Genomic DNA, 22,901 nt, shown 5'->3' on the forward strand with positions numbered 1-22,901 from the left:
GAGCGCTAGCCTTGAGCTGAAGAGCTGAGGGACAGCACCCAGGCCCAGAGTTCAGGCCCCATGACCGGACCCCCCAAAAAAAGAATATCCACAGCTTCCTGATGGCCATTACCCTGAAAGGTGACTGAGCCCACACCAAGGCTTCACACCCCTGTAGGATTTTCCCCACAGCTGTGGAGCATCTGAGCTTCCTTTTACTCGGCAAGCAGTAGGAAGGTATGGACAGCCCGCAGAGGACTGCTGCACTGGTAGGAAAAGGCCCTAGCTCCTGAATGTGTTTTCAACTATCGTCTTAAACCACAGAAACCAAGATTGCCTCCCCCACCCTGCTCTTGTGCACAGCAGCCAGCCGCAGTGGAGTTTGGAGTGCGATGCTGGATTAATCGTGCGTGCAGCAAGTCTGGTTGCCCATGAGGTTTGTCTGCCAGTGCAGGCTGCTGCAATCCTGTCACATGACCTGAGCTGGCAGGCCTGACACCTTCCCCTCACCCACCCTGGCAGGGGTCAGAAGCCCCATCAGGGAGCCTCCCAGGTATCTGCTGCTGCTGCTGCTGTTGCTGCTGCTGCTGCTCCTGCTCCAGCTCCTGCTGACTGATGAATGTGGAAAATAGTAAGGGGAGGGGAGAAGTGAATTAATCCTTTACCTCTCAGGCAGCTGAGGCCTATTGGTTGAAACCAGAGAGCCATTTGTGTTTAAGCCAGCAATTTCTAGTCACACAAACACTTCAAGCCTAAATCTAGGTGGGACTTCATCAAGGGTCTGTGAGTTAGGAATAGATGATTATGAATCAATCATCTTCCTTACCCTAACAGGATCATCAAATTTCATGCAACAATTACTGAGAGCCCCCTAGGGAGCACATAATATCTGGAGTTCTTCAAACCTACTAGTGCCAGGGTATTAGGTTTCCTGTCCATAGTAGACATGCATGTGTGTGTTAGTATGTTTTTGCTTGGGAACTGTTTGTTAAAGAGGCAGCCCAGCAAGGATATTTTATCAATCTGCAATTTAGAAAATGATTATCACGTTGATGTCTAACAAGAGTAATGGAAATAGACTGGAGATTTTTTTAAAATTTTACTTTTGCAAAGGCTAGGCAAGCATTTTACCACTGCATTTTACCCCCTCTATCCTTTTAAATTTTGAGATGGGGGTCTTACTAAGTTGCCCAGACTAGCCTGGAACTTTCCTTTCCATCCTCCTGCCCCAGCGCTAGAATTACTGATGTATACCACTATACCTGTGGAGATTTTCTTTTGAATATAAGCTGTAGGGCTATCATATAGGTGAATCTGATATTATGAAGATGTTCTTGCCAGTCAAAACATGACCCTGTTATAATATTCAGACCTTTCCTAAATTTATTGCATATTTTTGTTGTGGTGGTTGCTGGGATCAAACCCAGGGCATTATGCATGCGAAACATGTACTCTACCACTGAGATATATCCTGATCCCAGCCCTTAATTTTTGATTTAAAGAATTTTTTTAAGTTAAAAAAAAACCAAGCTGAGAGAGAGAGAGAGGGAGGGAGAGAGGGAGGGAGAGAGGTGGCACATGGTTCCACATGGTTCCTCTCACATGAGGAAGCTAGATCTAAAATGCACTGGGACATGATTAATTATGCAGGACTCTATGCATTCACACACAGTGAAACCAAAGAAGGATACTCTTAGGGGAGGAACACAGAGGCATGATGCCTAGGTGCCTTTGATCATATAAAATAATATTTATCAAAATGAACTCCAGGAAATGCAAACAAGAGGTTTCCTCTGTGTTTTTGTTTTTCTTTTCTTTTTGTCTTGCCTGTTCATTTATATGTTTTTCGGGGGGATGAGTAAGGGTGGGATAAAATGGAGAGACAAAGGGAGAACAAATGCAGCAGTGGCACTCAATAGACACTGTGTTGAAAATGAACTATACAACTTGTGGGTGGGAATGGGAAAAACTGAGAGAGAGTGAGGGAAGGGGTAATATTGTCAAAAAAGAAATGTACATAATCATTACTATTATGTAACTATAGCTTCTCCGTACATCACCTTTGTAGTGACAAAAAGAAAAAACATTTTCTTGGTTCAACATTTTTATTTAATCTTTATTCCAGACAACACAAAGTTTACATTTTTAGTAGAAAATTACCCAGATAGCCAGGCATTGATGGCTCATTCCTGTAATCCTAGCTTCTCAGGAGGCTGAGATCTGAGAATTGCAGGTTTGAAGCCAGTCTGGGCAGTAAAGTCTGTAGGACTCTTATCTCTAATTAACCATCTAAAAATGACATGGAGGTGGGGCTCAAAGTGGTAGAGCACTAGCTTTGAGCACAAAAGCTCAGGGCAATGTCCACAAAAAAGGGGAAAAAAAAGGAAAAAATTACCTACCTACCTTTTCTCTTATAGCACACTTGGATACTTCAGGCCTCATTTTCTCTTTTTGCTAAGTAAGGAAAGGGGACTCTATGTTGATGCCCTGGAGAAAATTCTCGGTGTTGTGAAAGTTGTCCTTAATCTTTCAGGGCCTTCAGCAAACTAAAAAATCCCTTCCTCTTTCAAATATGACAGCTCTGAATTTAAGGTAAGGAGATTATGTCTTTCTAGGTGGATCTTTTTCTTATTCTAGAAGCCCTTGAATACTAAACATAAAATGCAATAAGGTTGCTTTGACTTTTAAAAAAATGCTTTGGAGGGGCTAGGAATGTGGCTTAGTGGTAGAGTGTTTGCCTAGCATGCAGGAAGCCCTGGGTTTGATTCCTCAGTACCACATGAACAGAAAAAGCCAGAAATGGTGCTGTGTCTCAAGTGGTAGAGCGCTAGCCTTGAGCACAGAGAGGCTCAAAGACAGTGCCCAGGCTCTGAGTTCAAGTCCCAGGACCAGCAAGAATCAAAATAAAAATGCTATGGAACTAACTGTGCCATGATAGTGAAACATCCACAGAAAACAAAGAGTGTAGCTTAGCTTTGGTAATCTCAGTACATGGCCCAATATCTCTTCACTTGGGTTACTTTCTTCTTTTCAGGGGAGCCGTTCCACCTTTTATCTTCACTCTCAAGTAAAAAACATAAAACTGGGATGGGTATGCACACCTCTAACCTAGCACTTGGGAGGCTAAAGCAGGAAAATGGTGAGTTCAGATGGACAGTTTGGGTTACATAGTGAGTGACACCCTCCCTCCCTACGTCACAAAAATAGATAGAGAAAGAGAGAGAGAGAGTGCTCAAGAGAGAAAGAGAGAGTCAGAGAGAGAGATGCTGTAGTGTGCATGTGTGTGCAAAATTTGACCAACTCAGTGGTGCTAACTGACATGATGCACAGACACAGACTATTATCTTTCACCCTTTATCTCATTTAATCTTCTCAGACATCTCAGTCTAGGCAGTTACTTTTGATATTCTTACTTTATAGAGAAAGAAACTGAAGCTCAGAAAGGTTGTTACTTAGGGATACCAAGTCATGAACCCAGGTATAGTCCGTCTCTAGAACCTACATCCTGAGCTACACTATTACACTCTATCTGAAACAGCAGTCCAGACATTGGCCCCTTAAATTGTTGCTAATGCAATCTGCAGGGAGTAATGCTGCTTTAGGTCAGGCTGGTAGCAGGGCCAGGCAGTTAGCAAGTGTCTTTTCTGCCACCCTCTCGGCCACTCACACACCTGGGTTGAAGGAATAGGCTAAGCCAGGTGTGGAGCTTCAGGTGAGACCAGCTATTCTATAGTAAGTTCTACTTTTATCAAAGTAAATATCAGTTCCCACCTGACCATCAGGACTGCAAACTCCTGGCTGGGAAAAGAGGAACCTTATGGCACAATTAGCTGCCATCTGGCACAAGCTTGGGTGTAGCATCCTCCAGGCTAATCAATTCCACTCTATCAGAATCCATACCCAGCCATATCTTTCCCAGTGTCCTTCTATGTTACTGTTTGTGCAGGCCAATTCACCTGGACACTGCCTCATTCCACCTGCTGGGATGGCTATGTTAGAGCAATATTCTCTTGGCAGTGCTGAGACTTCTAAAATCACAGGGTAGGGGTCGCTAGAAGTCCAGAGTCTTCTCTCCCTGTCCCTTCTGGGGTTTTTCAATGAGTGCATCTAAAATGAGTTGATAGTGTAAGAACTTATGATCCCCTCCCTCAGAGCAGTCATCGGCCCAGCAACTTTATTGGTCAATTCTTTCTGCCCCTCCTCTCCCTTTTTCCCCCTCAGTTTCCATTGCTGAAAGGTTGATGTGACTAATACAAGCTCCTCCAGGAACCCATGGTAGTCCTAGCTAGCCAGCCACGAGGTTCCTTTCTAATCTCAAAGCTAGAGCCAAGCCCAGAGGAAGAAAGAACCCCAAAGCCCCATCAAGGAGCAGTTTTGTTCTTTTCTTTCTTTTTTTTTTTTTTTCCAATCCATGCCCTACAGATGAGAACATTATCTCTAGTGTCCTGGACAGCACTGAGCTGATAACCATGTGACATTTTTCCCACCCTCAGGAAACCAGAGACATCTCTCACCATGGACCAACTTGGATGAAATACCATAGACTTCACACAAGGACTTGCCTTTGTGTTTGTGGCCAGGAAGGCCCTGAACTGACTGAGGCTATTCTTCATCTAGGAATCTTTTGGCTTGTTTGATATAACAAGATAGGGAGAAAAGAAATGAAGGCTAAACTGGCAAAGGAGTAGACTTAAAATGAAAAGTTTAAGCATGTAAAGACCCTGTTTTGTGCCCCCGAAAGGCTGGAAATGCTAAGTTGGTGGTTGATTTATATGTCATATTTTGCTTTTTCATTATTAAAATGTTTTTTTGTTTATTTTTGTTTTGCTTTACTTTTATTTTTCAATGGTGACAATTGAGCCCAGGGTCTTGTAAATGCTAGGCAAGCTCTACCACTGAGCCTACCCCAGCCCTTGTCTAAAATATTTTTACTGTAGCTTTGTGATGTGTGTGTGTGCATGTGTTTGTGTGCATGAGCACACATGCTGGTCCTAGGGCTTGAACTTAGGCCGTGGGCACTGTCCCTGAGCTCTTTTGCTCAAGGCTAGTGCTCAAGCTACCACTTGAGACACTGCTCTACTTCCAGCTTTTTGGTGGTTAATTGGAGATAAGGGTATGGAGTTTTCTGCCCAAGCTTTTCAACTGCAGATCTCAGATCTCAGAACATCAGATCTCACCCACCTGAGTAGCTAGGATTACAGGTATGAACCACCAGCATCTGGCACTTTATGAATTTTTGTTTGTTTGTTTTGGGTCCAGTTGTGGGGCCTGAACTCTGGGCCTGGGTGCTGTCCCTCAGCTCTTCAGCTCAAGACTAGCACTCTACCACTTGAGCCACAGTGCCACTTCCGGCTTTTTTCTTTTTGCTTATGTGGTGCTGAGGAATCGAACCCAGGGCCTCATGCATGCAAGGCAAGCTCTCTACCACTGAGCCACCTTCCCAGCCCCACTTTATGACTTTTATAACAGAGAAAATTATGAAATAAACTTCAGTTGAAAAGACAAAGGCTAAGAGTGTAGCACTATGGTAGAGCATTTGTCAGCATCTAGTATACACAAACACTCAAGGTTCCATCCTCAACACCACAAACAGAAAAAAGAAAGAAAAACAAAACCTTATATTACTTCACACTCTCCATGTGGCCTTTAGATAATACATGAAATACATACAAATGATTAAATGACAGGATGCTAATTGCAGTGTGGCTTCTGAGCAGGTAGCTTAGGTGTTTTGCATAGCAGGACCTTGTCACTCCCTTTCTTTGTTACCTGCAGAGCTAGAGACAGATTCTGTTCTGTGTGTGTGTGTGTGTGTGTGTGTGTTCATACTGGGTCTTGAACTCAGGGCCTAGGTCCTTTAGCTTTTATGCTCAAAGTTGGTGCTTTCAACAGGGATTCTTAGATCTCAGCCTCTAGAGTAGCTAGGATTACAGGTATGAGTAATCCTCCCCATTCTTAGGCAAAGTTTTCACATCTCCCCCAGCTCACTTAGAAGAATGAGAGCCTAGGTAGAGGTCAGTCCCTGGCGCTTGAGCCAAGTACCTTTGCTTTCAGAGTTAGAGCAAATATCCAGTCAGCTGCTGTTGGTGTCTTAAGGGCATGCTCCTCTCAGGGAATCAGAACCTCTGATAGTCATACTGGAAACTCACAGCATCTTTGCTGTGGGTAGATGTGCCTGTGGGTAGTGATGTCAAAGTTAGTGGTGTCTGCAGCAAGTGAAGATTCTTGTAAGCCTAAGAGGAAGTGCCTTTTGCTTGCGTGTGCAGCTCCATGTGTGACCTCGAAGAGAAGCAGCAAGCGAGGGGACCAGAAGACCAGGATACTTCTCTGTGGCAGCTTCCTCGTCTCTGTTTAATTGTGATGGGAGGCAAATACTTTTTGTTGTTGTTTTGTGTTGTTTTTGTTTTAAATAAAAGCAGTCCCTTTAGCTCCAGAAGAAATCAGCCTGGACCTCCTAAAGGGCCCCAAAGAAACCCCAAAGACTCAGGCCAGCTGGGTGCATCAGCCACACATGTTCCTGTCTCCTTTGCCTGGGGTTTTGAGCTGATAGTCCTAAGATTCATTTGCCCCAGGAACCAATAACCTGAGGGCAGAGAAGGTGTGAACCAGATATTTAGAGGAGGCAACATAGAAACTTTCTGGGCAATCTGAAATCCAAGTTGTGCTCTCATTCTAACCTGTGTTGGTCCTGTCTCCAGGTGAGCCAAAGCTCACTGGGATGCTAGCTGTGGAGAGTGGGACCTCGCTGCCAAGGCTCTGCAAACCAGCCTGAGATCCAGAAAGGGGATTTCCCAGCACCCTTCCCCGCCTCGGCTCATGCCCTGTGGCCACCCTCATGTGACCAGCATGTGGCTTCCTGAGGGGAAGAAGCTTGCACAATCACACAGAAATTGGAACCTGGAAAATAATTCACTGGGGTACTGAAGAGATTAAGCAATGACCCATCGAGAAGACTAGACCATGAGAAGGGAGTTTTGGTGAGGAGACAGGTCTCATCTGAGTCATGTCAAGGATCCAGGAGGCCCCTAGAGCTTGAGGAGTCAGAGGCTCAGTGTCTTCCTCTCTAAGGGGTGGGTAGGACAGAGGTTTGAAATCATTCAGCCTGAAGTGGAACTGCTGCAGTTAGGAGCCTTGAAACCAGAGCAGGCAATCAAGACCTGCTTCCTGGTGTCTCTGAAATTGGAATGATTTGCTATAAAGTGTGGACTAGCTAGTCTGGGGCTGCTGCTGTGAGAGATGCCTATGACAGGGTAGCTCCTGAGTGCTGGAAAGGGCTTCAGCCTAGGTGGCTCTACGGGGGAACTGAAATTCCCCTCAGCCTTTGTTTTTTCTTTGAGGTTCTATGTGGAGGTTTTTCAGAAGCAGGCTCCTTCCTTCAGAAAGTGAATCTCTCAAACCTGGCCTTGTAATGTTATCTTTTCTCAGGACCTTTCCCTCAGTTGAGATCACTGAATACTCTAGAAAGTTTAAGCCCAAAGCAATAGACATGAAAGTTTGAGAAGGGAGTTAGGTGAAGAATATAGAGCTGAAACCAATTTTTCTTGTGTGTCCTTGAAAGTTTAGCTAAGGGGATACTTTCTTTTCTCTCTCTCTTTTTTTCTTCCCTGTCTTTTTCCTCCCCCCACCCTCCTTTTTTTGCCAGTATCAACCAGGGTTTGAGCTCCGAGCCTTCAGCTTATTCAACTCACTTGCTTGAACAGCAGTATACCACTTACGCCATGCCTCTAGCCCTGCTTTTGGCTGGTTATTTTTGAGATAAAGTCTCATAGACTTTTCTGCCTGGGCTGGCTTTAAGCCATGATTCTTCAGTCTCAGCTACTGGAATAACTAGGATTATAAGCATGAGCTCCTGAAGCCCAACTGAAGATAATTTTGTTTTAAAAATGTTCTTTATAGGAGCTAAGTGGTTAAGTGGCAGTGTGGTGCATGCTCAGCATATGAAGGCGCTGGGTTCCAATCCAGTACCAAAAACAAAGACAAAACAAAAGCTAGTGAGTGTAAGAGAGACAGAGATACATACAGAGACAGAGAATGAAGAAGGAAAGAAGGAGGAGGAAATGGGAAGGAAAAGATGAGGTGGGAAAGAAGAGAAGGAGAATTAGAGGCAGAGGTAGAAGAGAGAGAAGTTGAGGAGAAGAGAAAGAGGAAGAAGAGGGAGAGAGGAGAAGAAGAGGAGGAGGAAGAGGGGAGGAAGAGAAGAAGAAAAGGAGGAGAGGAAGAGGAAGAAGAAAGAAGAGAAGGAAGAGGAAGAAGAAAAAGACCAAGATGAAGACAAGAAGGAGGAGGAGGAGGGAAGAGAAAAGAAAAATGTTTTATAATCTTTATTCATTGAGCTTGGGTCAGGCCGTGAGCTATCTTCCCGCAGCCTTGGAGAAAGCCCTTCTACCAGGGCTACCTACTCTAGGCTCAGGCTTCATGCCCAGAGAGTAGTTCAGTCCCCAGAGCCCATCAGACCTTGGTTAAGGAGGAATAATATGGAATTAGTCTTTGTGTCTTCTTGGCCCTGTCAGTTTCCCTGGAGTATAGCTTTAAGAACCCTGCTGAAGCTAGGCCTGGTGTCAGCTGCCTAAGATCCCAGCTGATCTCTCTGATCTCTGCTATTAAGAAGGCTGAGTCCAGGGGATGGGAAGGTGGTTCAGTGGGAGAGTGCTTGCCTTGCATGCATGAGACCCTGGGTTTGAGTCCTTTGTACCACATAAGCAGAAAAAGCCGCAAGTAGCGCTGTGACTCAAGTGCTAGAGCGCTAGCCATGAGCTGAAGAGCTGAAGGACAGTGCCCAGGCCCAGAGTTCAGGCCCCATGACCTGCAAAAAAAAAAAAAAAAAAGGCTGAGTTGGGAGAATTGTAAATTCAAGGTCAGTCTGGGTAACATAGCAAGATTTTATCTCAAATATGAATAAGTAAGTACAAATAAGAACAAACAAAAAGGATTTCTGCTGGTAAATCTGCATCAGCATCTTGCACCTGTACTTCCTAGACATCAGTCAAAGGAGCATCTGGTTAGCATGCTTGCTCACGCTTCATGACTGGTGGCCAAACAGGCCTGAGTTCACCAGAATGTGAACTTGGCTCTAACATTTGCCAGAAGGGTGACCTTGAGCCTCTTCTTTAAAGTGGGGGTGTCATGTACTAAAAAAGCTTAAGCACCATCACAGTATAAGTGTCTACAGCATAAATACTGTTGACACTGGGACCTGTGAACTGAAGGGATTTCAGTAATCTCACAGGGAGGGAAAATGGGTCCTGAACCTTGATGTGTATTGATGGGGGAAAGTTTCCCAAGAAGACTTTTCTTCTTCTTTCTTCTTCCTTCTCCTTTTACCTCCCTCCCTCCCTCTCTGCTTCTCCTCCTCCTCTTCCTCCTCTTCCTTCTCCTTCCACTTCTTTCTTCTTCTACTTCTTCTTTTGCTTCTCCTTTTCCTCCTCCTCCTCTTTTCTCCATTCTCCCTTCTCTTTTCTCCTCCTCCTTCTGTCTCCTCTCTCCTCCTCCTGCTCCCTTCTTTCTTCTCCCTTCTCCTTTTCTTCCTCCTCCTTTTCCTCTTTCTTCTCCTCCACTGCCTCCTCCTCCTTCAGCCTCACATTCTCACTTGCCTTCTCTGCTCACAACTCCAACTCTACTGCTTGAGCCATGCCTCCAGCCCAGCTTTTTTTCAGCCCAGATTTTTGATGGTTAGTTTCAAGATAGAGTCTTGTCATTTTTTTTTTTTTTTTGCCTAGGCTGGCTTATAACTATGATACTCCAGGTCTCAACTTCTCAAGTAGCCAGGGTTACAGGCATTGGCTACTGGCATCTGGCCTTGAAAAGCTTCTTTTTAATAAGATAGGCTTAAGAAAAGCTACAAATACTGTTGGGTCTCTGAATTCATGCTGAAGCTTCACATTACATTAGCAAGTTGTTCTATTCCCTCACAGTTCCTATAAGAACCTTCTCCAGGCATGCATTCCAGCTCTCCCATCCTTTTTCTTTCTTGAGATAGGGTTTCTATGTGGCTCAGGCTGGTCTCCAATTCTACATTCAAGTGATCCTCCTGCATCACTGTCCAGAGTAGCTGGGACTACAGCCATGCCTGCCTCTTCACCCCCATTTTTGCCTCTACAATAGCTTATGCTTTCTTTACTCCTCCAGAAATTCCTACTTCCTCACCTTATTATTTTTTGTTCTTTTGTTCTTGTTTTTGATGTTAGCATACCTTACTTGTACAAGGGGAGTTTCATTGTGGTATTTCCATATATGCATACAGTGTAGCCTCAGCCTCACTCTTTTTTATCCCACTCCCTCTCCCACCATGTTATTTTCACTAGTAAAACATTAAGTGTCTTTCCATGTTCTAGTTCAAGTGACATTTCCTTTAAGAAGCATTTAGTCAAGCTATGGTGTGCCTCAAATGGTAAAGTACCTACCTGGGAAATGACAGGCTCTGACTTCAAGTCCCAGCACTGCAAAAAACAAAGAATAGCATTTAGGAAAACAACAAAAGAATAAGCATTGAATTATTAGCACTGTTGGACGTGGTGATCCCCTTCATAATGTACAGCCTAGGCCACTTTCTGCACCCACCAGGCACTGGCCTAGCCACTTCATAATTCCTGGGCATGTCTCAAATCCATAATTGAAAACATCCTAGGCAAAGGAATCTTGCCCTATGTAGGACTCAGAATATTCAGTTAATAAAGTTTTTTCTTTTCTTTTTTGGTACTTGTCCTGGGGCTTGAACTCAGGGCTCGGTGCTATCCTTGAGCTTTTATGCACAAGGCTAGGACTCTTCCACTTGAGCTACAGCTCCACTTTTGGCTTTTTGGGTAGTTAATTGGAGAAAGGAGTTTCATGGACTTTCTTGTCCATGCGTCTTCGAACCAAAGTCCTCAGATCTCAGCCTCTTGAGTACAGGTGTGAGCCACTGGCGCCTGACTGGTAATAAAGTTTATAGCGCCCTCAATACCCACTAAACCTCCTGAGATATGGGAATTTACCAACTACTTAAAAACTACATTGTGGTCATCTATTGCTCAAGGAATGGTATACAGAATGACTGTATTCCTTCATGTCTGGGTAAGGCCCAGAGAGGAAAGGGGGATTATGTAAGACTACACAGCAGTTTAGTGATAGAGCAGGGGTCTGGATTCAGGATATTCTTGGATTAATCCCCTATTTTTCTGGTTAAGAGAGTCAGCAGAATGTTGAGGGGCTAAAAATACTCTGAAATAGTCTTGGATTATTATGATAATTAAATTATTTAATACATGCACAATCCTTAGATTATTCCTGGCAAAATAAGCATAATGTTAAGTATTTACTACTATTCATCTATTTGTTATTTCTCTATTTTTCATTGGTACCTCTCACCAGGTAGATTAGTCAGCTTTTCGTTATTATAATAAAATTCCTAAGGCATGTTCCTTTATAAAGAAAAGTTTATTTAACTCACAGTTTTGGAGGCTAGAAGTTCAAGTCACATAATGGAGGCTCTGGCCAGGGTCCACCTTGGCCTTCTCACATATGTTAATGTACATATATTAATTTGTCTGTGTGGTCTGTCTTCTTACAAAGCCACCATGAGTCATTGGGCTCTCCCCTAATGACTTCATGTAGTCACATTCCAGAGTTCCCTATTCTGAGATGAGGAGTAGTCACTGGCAGAATGCCTGAGAACATCCCCAGCATTGCAGGGAAGAAAGAAAAGATAAAACAAAGTCCCTGCTTGTAAACGTTACCTTCATATTAAGTTTCTGCTATCTTAATACCATTAACATATTACTGTGGACATCTACAGGAGTTCAGGAGGTGCAAAGTATATTCAAAGCATAGTACCAAATATCATTTCTGGAGAGAGGGACTCTAAAAGCATTAAATGTGCCAGAACATCCTTATTATGTAGCAGATGAAAACTAGCAGAAACTTGGAAGATGGACCATCTAGATTACTGACCTCAATGGACGTGGGTAATTTTCTAGGATGTCACAGACTTAAAGCCCAGCAAACTAGACTTGCACTAAATATTATTGTCTTGGTGAGAGGGAAATGAAGAGGAACTTTTTCCATTGTGTGCAGGCCCCAGCAGACCTTGTAAGTCTGTTCCTGTGTTGTCAAGGCTCTGTGGCCTGCTCAGTGGTCACCATGGCTTTGGACAAACAGCAGCTGTAGAGGGCCTCTGTATCCCCATCTGTCTGTCAGGATGTCTACAGACCCTTTCAAACTAAGTTATTGGGAGGACAAAAGCCCAGCACCACCAGTTTCCGCTAAGCTGTTCTCTCCTTAGTGAACTGAAAATGTTCCAGGTCTGTGGATTGGAGGGGCTGTCCTGAGAAGTGAATGTATTAAAGTCACCTTTGGGAGTCAGTGAGGGATTCCTGCAAAGGCGTGTAACATTGATGCCAATCTTCTCTCTTATACTGTGAGTGTCTACAACCTATGCAGAGGAAGGGACAGGGTAAGCTTGCACCCAGAGGAGGAGAAAAAATAGGCCTGCTTTCCTTTCCTTTTCTTTCTTTTTTAAAGTTCTGCAATTTGAATTCATGGCCTTGCACTTGCTAGTCAGGCACTCTACCACTTGAACCATGCCCCCAGCCCTAGACACTGCTTTTCCCTAGGCAACAGCCAGTTTGCCTTCCTCCTCAAATTGCCAAAAAAACCAAAAAACAAAAAATTGCCAAAAAGCAAGTTGCTGAACTCTAGGCATCAGTGTGGCTCATGTCTGTAATCCTTACCCAGGAGGCTGAGACCTGAGGATTGCGGTTCAAAACCAGCCCAGGCAAGAAAATGTGAGACTCTTTTCTCCAGTTAACAACCAAAAAGCAAGAAGTAGAATTGTTACTCAAGTTGTAGAGCCACCAGCCTTGGACCAAATAAACTCAGGGACAATGCCCAGGCCCTGAGTTCAAGCCCCAGGATTGGAGAGGAGGGGCATGGGGGGAGGTAGGGGGAAGCAGATTACCTTGTAAATTTGGGACAGGACCAGAAGAGGGACTATAGGAATTGAAACAGAAATTCCCACAGTGGGCAGAATCTTTTCTAGGTTCCTATTCCATTTCCATGTTGGAGTCTGATTGGGTAAAAAGGAGTGCAGCAGCAAATGCTGACTGCTTAGCAAGGGAGCCCTGGGCATTGGGAAGTTTTTAGTTGAGGTTTTGTGTCAGTGCCTAGAGGATTAATTGGAGCAGCAATTGTCCTGACCCAAATTCAATGCTAGGATACTGTTGGATGTTTCTTTTGTTGTTTTATTTGGGCAGTGTATATGTGTGTCTGTATGTGTATGTGTGTGTGTGTGTGTGTGTGTGTGTGAATTTGTGTGTGTATGTGAATCTCTCCAGATAATATGTCCACAAGACTACCAATCAGAATGGGCTGGCTGAAATAATATGTATTGCTTCATTCAAGGCCTTTGTGACTTGGCATCTACATAGTCATTTGTTAATTTACCCTGACTCATTCATTCCTTAGAATGAATTGTTCCATGAGCCAGTGGCTCATAGCCTGTAATCCTAACTACTCAGGAGGCTGAGATCTGAGGATCACAGTTCAAAGCCAGCCCAGGCAGGAAAGTCCATGAAACTTTTATCTCCAGTTAATTACCAGGAAACTGGAAGTAGAGCTGTGGCTCCAAGTGGTAGAGCTCATGGACAGCTCCTAGGCCCTCATTTCAAGCCCCACTATTGACAAGAAAAAGGAAAAAAAGAAAAGATATAGGTCTTTCTCCTGACAGTGGTGGGAAGATCTCTGAAAGGAATGGCATGTCAGGCTTGCTCAACAGAGTGCTCTCTTGTCCTGTGGGATGCTGGAGAACTCTCTTCCTACTGAGCTTCCTATCTGTGTTATGAGCCTCATGACCCAGCTCAGATGTGATCCTAAGCAGTTTTCACACACCACTGCAGCCTGAGTCCCTTCCTCTTCCACTCTGCCTTTAGTAGAACACCTGTCACATGTGTTGGTCCCTTGTAACAGCACCTGGCAACAGATAGTATTTGTGAAATGGAGCTGACTAGCCTGGGACAGTGTACAAAGAGGAAATGAGGAGGCATGAGGTTTCATGATCAGAACCTGAAAGCAGTTGTGTGTCTTCCCATGTCCTGGGACACTACAGAGCCAGAGAATGGGGCTGGGCTGAGTTATCCCCATGGGAAGGAAGACAGAGTTGGGGGAGAGTGAGAGCTGGTTTTCTATGACTTCTCAGCAATCATCTACTGGCTTTCGTTAGCTTGCTAGCCTGTTTGCTTGTCCTGATGATGATGACCTGACAGAGGGCTGGATATAGATGTATGTGTCTGGGCCTTGATAGCACACTTGTGAAGGTAGCTTGGACCAGACTAAGCCTACCAATGCTTAGGTTTTTAAAGGTGACATTTAGTTAGGGAGGATAGCAAAGGCAGGGTGATGGGAAAAAGAAAAATGGGATATGAACTTCTCAAAGAAAGATTTCAGTCTCCATTACCAATGTATTGTCAACACTGTAGTCATTGAGGACATTCTTTGGGCATCATGGCTTCAGCTTATTGAATGCCAGTAGTGCCTCCTATTATTGTGATCTTTTTAAATGCTCTCGTACATTTTAAAGTACTTTCTGGTAGGGCAATGTCACCTATCACTTCTCTCATTGACAGCCTCTGTCTCAGTGATTAAGGGGACAAAAGTAAAAAAACAAACACACACATACACACACACAAAACACAGGACCAGCAAGGAGGGGCTCTCCTCTTATTTAAGATGTTACGGAAGGTTTTGTCCAGGGTGCTGGGCACTCTCCCCATGTCACTCTTGCAGTCTCCCACTTTTCCTGACTCCAAATAGACTTTCTCCTGACTTCTCTAGCCTCCTTGCTCATAACAGTAACCTGCAGCCTTTGACAGAGTTTTGTGGGGAAGCTAAGATTTGAGTGCAAGTATATCAAGACTCCTTGATATACTTGGAACACTGCTGGTGTCTGAGGTGCCACTCTGCCAGGCCACCAGATGGCGCATGGGAGCCCCTTAACTCTTCTGCAGGGCCAGTGGCAGAGGCTGGAGTTTGACTGCAGGGAGAACTTGCCTTAAAGAGGCTTGGTCCTTAAAGAGACAGTGCCACACACCAGCAAGCTAGATCATTAAATCCAAAGTGAAACTCCCATTGGTGACAAGCGCCACTGGCCAGGCTCAGAGGTCTCTTTACCTTGCCTTCCTGGATGTTGAGACACTACTTCTTAGAGCCTATATCATTGATGGGGCTTAGCTTCTGCAACTACACCTAAGCCTGAAGGAGACAGGACCAGCTTGGAGGGTGGCGTCAGAGCTTTGGCAGAGCAGTGCAGGACTGAGATACATCTGCAGGATTTTGGCTGAAAGAGTGAGAAGCACAGCCAGCTTCAGGACACTGACTGGTGACCACAGGAAGGCAGAGGGCCAGCCCAGATCTGACCCCTGCTGTATTTGTCCTTGCTTCCTCAGAGCTGGGGAGATTGGAGCACTGACTTTGGTGTCTAGGTCTTTGGGATTTTGGGAATCCTCCTACTCTCTTCTTCGGCTGGCTTCTTCTTCCAAATGCTGATGGGTCCTCAGTGGTAAGTATATGAGGGGGGCTCCAAACCCCATTGTTGAGGCTTCCTATAGGAAAACAGTTCATGTTGGCCCCTGGGTGGTATAATCTGAGCAATGTCCAGTGAAAACTGCTTTAGCTGGTGCTTAGCAAGAAACTCTCCTGAAGTTGCAGATTTGCTAGTCTTATCTAGGCCAACTATTCTGCAAGGATAATGGATTCCAGGTGGCCACTGGCTGTAGGAACAGGGCCTTCGCACAGCCCCTTGTGGGTGAGTATGTGTGAGGACTATCGCCATTGCTGGGACCATGGGTGATCCTGTGTGTTCTCTGGGCAGCATACTGCCAAGCAGGTAAAAAGGGAGTGAATGAAGTTCTCGGGTTCAGCCTGCTTTTTGTCAAGGATGCAGATCTTCCCCATAACACCAGCTGACACAGAACTTTGGTAGAGAAATGAAGATCAGTTCTGTTGTTGTCCTGCTGGAAATGCCAAGAGGTTGAGAAGAAGCAGCTAGGAAGAGGGCAAAGGACAGAACTGGACCAAGTCTTTTCCCAGGCCTCTCCTGGATCATCTGATCCCAGAACTGGAGGGTGAATCTTAGAATAGTAAATGCTGTTTTACTGTAACAAAGAAAAGAAAATGAAGCAAGGAATAGAAAACTGGCCACCCCAGGATCTGCTGTGAAGCCATGTTAATAGTCTATTGGGGATGATAGGTCATCTGCCTGATAACAGGTCATCCGTTTGACTTACATGGGTGCCCAACTTCTGTGGCTGTGAAAAACAGGCTGAAAAGGCTAAGGCATAATAGTAGAGGGTTGATAGGACCTGACATGCAGGAGACTGTCATTAGATTTCATTCAGCTTGTCTCCTGGGTCATCTGCCCTGTTGTAGTAGACATGGTTTTCTTTGGAACCAGTTTTCCTTTTTGCTTAATTATTGGTGGCCCTTGGGGGTTCTGAAATAACAGTGCCTTGCTTTCTCATGTAGCTCCAATTTCTTCTTCCCTGACTTTAACTTCATTCTGTTTACTCATTTGTTCACTCCTTACAGCTCAGTACCGAGCTGCATACACAGACTCTGGGTTCAGATTCACTTCATTCCCAAGCGTCACCATCTGCTAGCTGGCCAGCAGCTTTAGTCTCTCTCTGGCTCCATTTATTTTTCTGTGAAATGGAGACAATAGCAGCACCTATCTCACTGACTTATTGTGAAGATTAGGAAAGATGATCTATGTAAAGCTCAGAGTGGTGGGGCTGGGAAGGTGGCTCAGTGCTAGAGTGCTTGCCTTGCGTGCATAAGGCCCTGGGTTTGATTCCTCGGCACCACATAAGCAGAAAAAGCCAGAAGTGGTGCTGTGGCTCAAGTGGTAGAGCGCTAGTCTTGAGCTGAAGGGCTGAGGGACAGCACCCAGACCCAGAGTTCAAGCCCTACAACCGACAAAAAAAGTAAATAAAAATAAATAAATAATTAAAATCTCAGAGTGGTACCCAGCACTTAAGAAGCACTCAACAAATGCTAGTTGGTATTACTTTTTTTCATGCACTATGAATATTTTAACACAAAACATAGGATCTTACTGTATAACCTAGGCCGGTCTTGAACTTGAGATCCTCCTACCTTAGCCTCCTTATATGTGCATACCACCATACCTGGCTTAACATGCATTTTTTATCCTAATCTGTTGGACTTTTGGCAGAAAGATGATTGGGAAACACAGTGTGGTGATTGCTCTGGAAGTCTACCTGAGCTTCATTCATCTGCCATTCATCAAGAAACTTGCAGACCCAGCTTTTGAGATCTGATTGCCAGGGAGGGTACAAATTTGGCGCTGTGTGTGTGTGTGTGTGTGTGTGTGTGTGTGTAGCCCTACTTCCCCTCTGCAGCTGTGTATCCAGTCTCTTCATACACTTTTTTCCCCTGTAGAGGAACCTTTCTTTTCACCAGCAGTGATCACTGGTTGATCAAGACCTTCCACTATTCAGCTGGATTACTAATGTGAAGGAAAGAAGAATGGAAGTATGTAGTTTTGATTTAAACATCATCATCCTTTTTCATCTTGACTATTTGGTGGGAGCAAGAGTTGGTTGTTGGAGAGACAGTGAATAGCACAGCCCTGGGAATAAAAGGCAGGGCTGGGGCTGGGAATTTAGTGGTAGCGTGCTTGACTAGCATGTGTGAAGTCCTGGGTTCAATTTCTCAGTACCACATAGACAGAAAAAACAGAAGTGGCACTGTGGCTCAGTAAAGCACTAGCCTTGAACAAAAGAAGCTCAGGGACAGTTCCTAGACCCTGAGTTCAAGCCCCACGACTGGCCAAAAAAAAAAAAAAAGTTACCACACCTGTAATCCTAGCTACTCAGGAGGCTGAGATCTGAGGATCACGGTTCAAAACCAGCCTAGGCAGGAAAGTCCGTGAGACTCATATCTCCAGTTAATCACCAGAAAGCTAGAAGCGGCACTGTGGCTCAAGTCGTGGAGTGCTTGCATTGAGCTGAAGAGCTCAGGGACAGTGCTGAGGCCCAGAGTTCAAGCCCCACGACCAACCAAAAATAAAGGAGGGAGGGGCAGGACTGTTGCCTTCAGAATAAAGTCCTTCTCCTTTCCACTCAGCCCTGCATCACTAACGCAGGACTTCTGGCAGTGTAACAGACCCCTTAAATCCCCTTTAATCCAGTGACTAGAAAGGAACAGACAGGTCATCACAGAGATGGGGGAGCAGAGGTCAGGCTGGAGGGCTGACCAGGGCAGATGAAGATTGTTGGCAGCTTGCACTGGATGGAGAGGAGGGGCTTGGATGAGGAGGTGTGATACATGCTGACTCAGTGCCTTGGGGTGCATGGCTGGTCCAGGCACTTAGCTGAATCAGGGAGATCAGTTTTGGAGAACACCTCCCTGCTGTTCTGACAGATTGGGGTTGATGGCTGGGGTTAAGAGCACTTCAGGGTAGCAGGCCTTAGGCAAAAAAGCAGAGTGACTCTTTAACTCCTTCCTTCCTAGCATGATTGGTAAGGTTTCCCCAGCTTCCCCCCTACCCTCAGTGGCAGACATCTAGAGTCATCAGTTTCAGTCTCAAGTCAGCCTGGTGCTCCAAGGCCCAACCACCTGTCTCTATAGTCTAGGTCAGAGTCAGGCTGTGTGGTGGTAATATGTGGTGGCAACATCTGCTGGAGGCCATTCAACCACACATCAAGGCAATCTTGAAGCAAATACCCTTTCCTAAGCTTAACAAAGATTAGTCATCTGGAGATGGAAGGGTGGTCTCTCATCTGGGAACTAGCCCATATTTCCAGGGACCCTTGATTTCTGCATTCATCAGCCAGCTGACAGTCCAGGCAGTGTGCAAGGTTCTTAAGTAGATTGTAATCCCAGCCCCCACCTAACTGGCTGGTGAGCTACTTAGCTACAAAGTACTTCAGTTTTCTCATCTGGAAAATATAGAAAGTGAAGACAACAGTGATGTTCACAGTGAGATTGTCCTTGTGAACAAATAAGACCCAAGCTGGTCAGACAGTAGACATTCAGTGTCAAATGTTAGAAGATCATTTCTCAGTCTCTTCTACACTGTGTTGTGAAGAGGGCAGTCCAGGGCAAGATCTTACAGAATGTAGAAGAAAGCAAACTATGGCAATGCTGTGGAGAGCAACTGCAACATTTTAGCTAGGGAAAAAAAATGCTGAAAATAGCTTGTTCAAGCCTTTGTAGATAAAAATGTAAAATGTATGCAAATGTATGTGACTCACACAGAAACATACATCCACGGCCTCCTCACAGTCAGCACCGGATGTTGCCATCAGGAAAATTCCCAGTACAGGGAAAAGGCCTAGGCTGCTAGGATGTTGATGCTGAGGAGGGGACTGTGGCTGCTGTCTCCCCTGGGTTGGGAATCTTAGATAGCTGTAGTTTATGCTTCTGTTTCCACCTCTCTCCTGGATTCTTGCCTTCTAAGAGTTCCATACTGAAAGAGAAATCCTTGGCCCCTCTCTACTTCTCCATCTGCTTCCTGGGAGAGTCTGCTTACTCCCTCTCCCATCCCAGAGCTCTATTTCTGGAGCATCTCATTGGAGATGTACAGCCCCCTTCTGCCTAGCTTCAGGTGTTTCTTGGTCCTCCTAATCTTCTGTGCCAGTCAGGGACAGTGGGAGGGTGACAGCTGAGCAGGAAGTGGCCTCTAGACATAGAGCCAGACCCCCAAGGTCTGGGAGCAAGAAGACTTGAATGGACACACGTCTGGGTTTGCTCATGCCCTTAAAGCTGCCTGAGGATGGGTGGAGTGGGGTGAGGACTGCTGTATAGTCAGAAATGCCACAGTCCTGGTAAATAAGTGGTCCAGAACAGGGCTCTTTTGGCAGGGCCAGCTGCCTTCTTAACTAGTTGCTTGGGAAAAGGGCTACAGCCTCTGCTGTCCCTGGATGAAGTTGGCCTGACTTGCTATTCACTCCAATCCCTTCTCCAAAGTCCCTTTGCTCTTATTGAGAGATATGCAGGAGAAAAATCTACAAGAAAGTTGTCAAAGGTCTCAGACACTTGAGGCCTTCCCCAAAATCACTTCAGTGGTCCTGAGGGAGTCAGCAGGAGAAGGAATTGTTTGTAAAGGCATCTTGATCCAGACTTCCCTCAACTTGGATGGGATCATACATGCACAACAGACCTCCTGCATGACCCTAGGGGTCCCCCACAGGAACTGGGAGACCCTGAGAGCTTCTCTTGTACTGGGGGGCGAGGAGGCGGTGGGGGAGCATATCTAGAAGGGAGTCTTTGCGCACAATTCCCTCCACGAACCCCTATACTCATGCCTTTTTTCAGCCACCGCCCCCTGGTGTGTAGGGCAGGAACTGACATTGCTGTACGGTCTAGGGTGTTTAAATAGAAAAGGAGCTGCTAAGATTTGGAAAGAAACCGTCCGTGGGCAAGCTGGGCCTTAACGCCAGCACACTGGGTCTTAACCCCATCGGTGCCACTCCCCAGGCTTGCCTAGGGGAGGGGCCTGGCAGCTGCACCAGCCCCAAATCTGCGCTTGGAGATCCTGGGGTGGCAGGTGATGTCACCCCTGCGGGGCCCGTAGGTCTCCCTGATCTGCGGGTTGCCAGAATTCTGCTGAGCCCAAAGAGAGGAGGAGGGGGAGAGGAGGGAGGGAGGGAGCCTGGGTCGGCGCTGCAGTCGGGAGCCCTCTCGGGACCACTCCTCGTGCGCGCTCTGGGCGCCGGTGGGGGGCGAGGAGGGGCTGCGCTCGTCACACCCGCACCCAGCCCGGGAGGGGTGCTGCCGCTGCGGGTGGGGGCGCGCCTGAGCCTCGCACCGATTGGTCGCGGCCCCCGCCCCTGGGCGCCGCTCAGCCCCCGGGAAGTTGCTAGTTGGCGCGCCGGCTGCGGGGCCGCGGTTCCTGGATCTGCAGCGGGGTTCGCCTGTGCCCGCAGCCGCCCTAGAGATTCCTGGGGGGGGGGGGCGGGACGCTTGCCGGCCGGCCTCGTCTACCTCCCCAGCAGCTCCGGCCTCCACGCCACCCCGACAGCTCCGGCTCGCTCCTCCCTGCTACCTGTTTCCCTGGCTTCCCCGCCTCCATCCTGCGCTCCCCAACTTCAGCCTCCAGATCTGGCCACCCCTCCCGGATCCCCTCCCGCCCGCTCCCTCCCTCCTTTGTTGGGCGATGCGGGTCGGGTTTCCGATCTGACCGAGCCGCCACCTCCACCGCTGCCGCCACCGCCGCCGCCGCCACCACCACCACCACCGCGCGGAGCTGCGGGCATGGAGCCGCTCAGCCACCGGGGCCTGCCGCGCCTCTCCTGGATCGACACCCTGTATAGCAGTACGTGTGCGCCTGGGCTGGGGAGGTCGGGCGGGAAAGGCACCCCGATGCCCCTCGAGGTGACCCGATGCCTCCAGGTCCCAGGTGCGCGGTTCTTCGGGCCTGGCAGATGGGAGGTGGGGGTATCATGTGCCAGGTGCGCCGGGAGGGGGGGGGGGAGGAAGAGGTGTGTGTGTGTGTGTGTGTGTGTGTGTGTGTCCAGAGCAGACTTCAAGTGGGTGTGGGGCAGTGGTGGGCGGGTTTGAGGAGGGGACTGTGCCACCTTCTCCCACCTGTTGTATAACCCAGCGCTCTGGGAGAGGGGAGAGTTCTTTCCCGAGCGCTAGCTGCCTCGCCTCCCAGCCTGGTGGCTTCCCCCTTGGTGTAAGGCCATTTTGAGAAAAGTCCTTGGCGTTCAAATATGCCTCCGCAGGGGCCGTAGTGTGGTTTGGAGGTGAGGGTGGGGTCGGGCTGGAAGCCAATCTGTGGGTGCAGATCCCCCCTGGGGACATTTAGAGGAAGGACATGAAACATTTCTCCCTCCCCTCCTTCCAGCACAGCTACCTTTCCACCCCTATTTTCATCATCACTACCTCTCTCAAAAAATCCTTCTCCAGTTCTCCACCCCCTCGCTCCAAAATCTGCTGCTGCAGATCATGTGATTGCTCTTGCACAGCCGCGGGGGATGTTTAACTGATTGCTTGGGACTTCCTTGGAGGGCTTGGTCCAAACTCGGGAGATGTTTCCACCCCCACTGGATTGGCTCAGGTGGTTAAAAAGACCCCCCTCCCCACCTTTCCCCTGAAACTCTTTGCTCTGAGAGGTCAGTGGTCACCTCTTCCGTGGTGTAGGAAGAGGAATCAGTTGGCCTCTGAAGAAAGTGAGTGGATTTTGCCCTTCCTGTTTCTCTTGCCTAGGACCCTCCTGCCTCTCTTAACATCTGGACTGAGTCCTGAGGCAGGAAGCAGGTAGAGCTGAGTTCTGACTCGGCACATTGGATGCCATGAACAAGGACATTTAAAGGATCAGCCTGGCTTCAGTTCCTTACTCACAGTCATATTTGCCTAGTGGAAGGGTGGGGTAGGAAAAGATGATGCCATGAATCCCAAGATCTGGCCCTGGAAGCTCTGTAATACTCAGTATCCAGCCTCTGCTTTTGGCCTCCTTTAGGGTCCTATCATCCCCATATTTTCTCCCCAACTCCCTATCCTGCTTTCCTCTGTCTCCTCCTCTCAGATGCTCTCCTTGTGATGGTTCATTTTGCTTTGGTTTTTCAACATCAAAGGAGCAAAGCTAGGTCCCCTGGGCATCAGTCCTGTACCAAGCCCAGCCACTCCATCTGCTCCTTCCCTGCAGAAGCCAGCTCCATTGGGTGAAGGTCAGGGTCTATAACTGTGTGGTGTGTGTGTGCACGTGTGTGCGTGAATGGGGACACACATCTGTTCTGAGCCCTGACACAGATCAGCTCCTGACCCAAAGGGAGGATTAATGACCTCTGCTTAGCTGTTCTCTTGCAACTAAAAGTCATAACAATGCCTCATATTCACATGCTGCTCATGTTCCTGAATAATTCTGGCACTTGGCAAAACCCAGTACTGGTTTCCCTGTTTTCCACAGCATAGAATTTAGTAGAAAC

The 22,901-nt window shown here is 46.9% G+C and overlaps 1 protein-coding gene across 2 annotated transcripts in view; it reads left to right on the forward strand.

The window, feature by feature from the left end:
• Abr (active BCR-related) overlaps positions 1 to 22,901 on the forward strand; it is a 218,730-nt gene that overhangs the window by 27,244 nt on the left and 168,585 nt on the right. Inside the window, exon 1 of one of the 2 annotated variants that reach the window (XM_013016536.1) lies at positions 21,219 to 21,286. The exons of the other annotated variant lie outside the window; for it this stretch is intronic. Within the exon in view, the coding sequence (XP_012871990.1) occupies positions 21,226 to 21,286 (61 nt within the window). The 5' untranslated portion in view covers positions 21,219 to 21,225. Of the gene's footprint in view, positions 1 to 21,218; positions 21,287 to 22,901 lie in introns of those variants that run through there. 2 annotated transcript variants of the gene reach the window in all.

The sequence above is a fragment of the Dipodomys ordii genome, unplaced genomic scaffold (assembly GCF_000151885.1).
Source record: "Dipodomys ordii isolate 6190 unplaced genomic scaffold, Dord_2.0 Scaffold31, whole genome shotgun sequence".
Lineage (NCBI taxonomy): Eukaryota > Metazoa > Chordata > Mammalia > Rodentia > Heteromyidae > Dipodomys > Dipodomys ordii.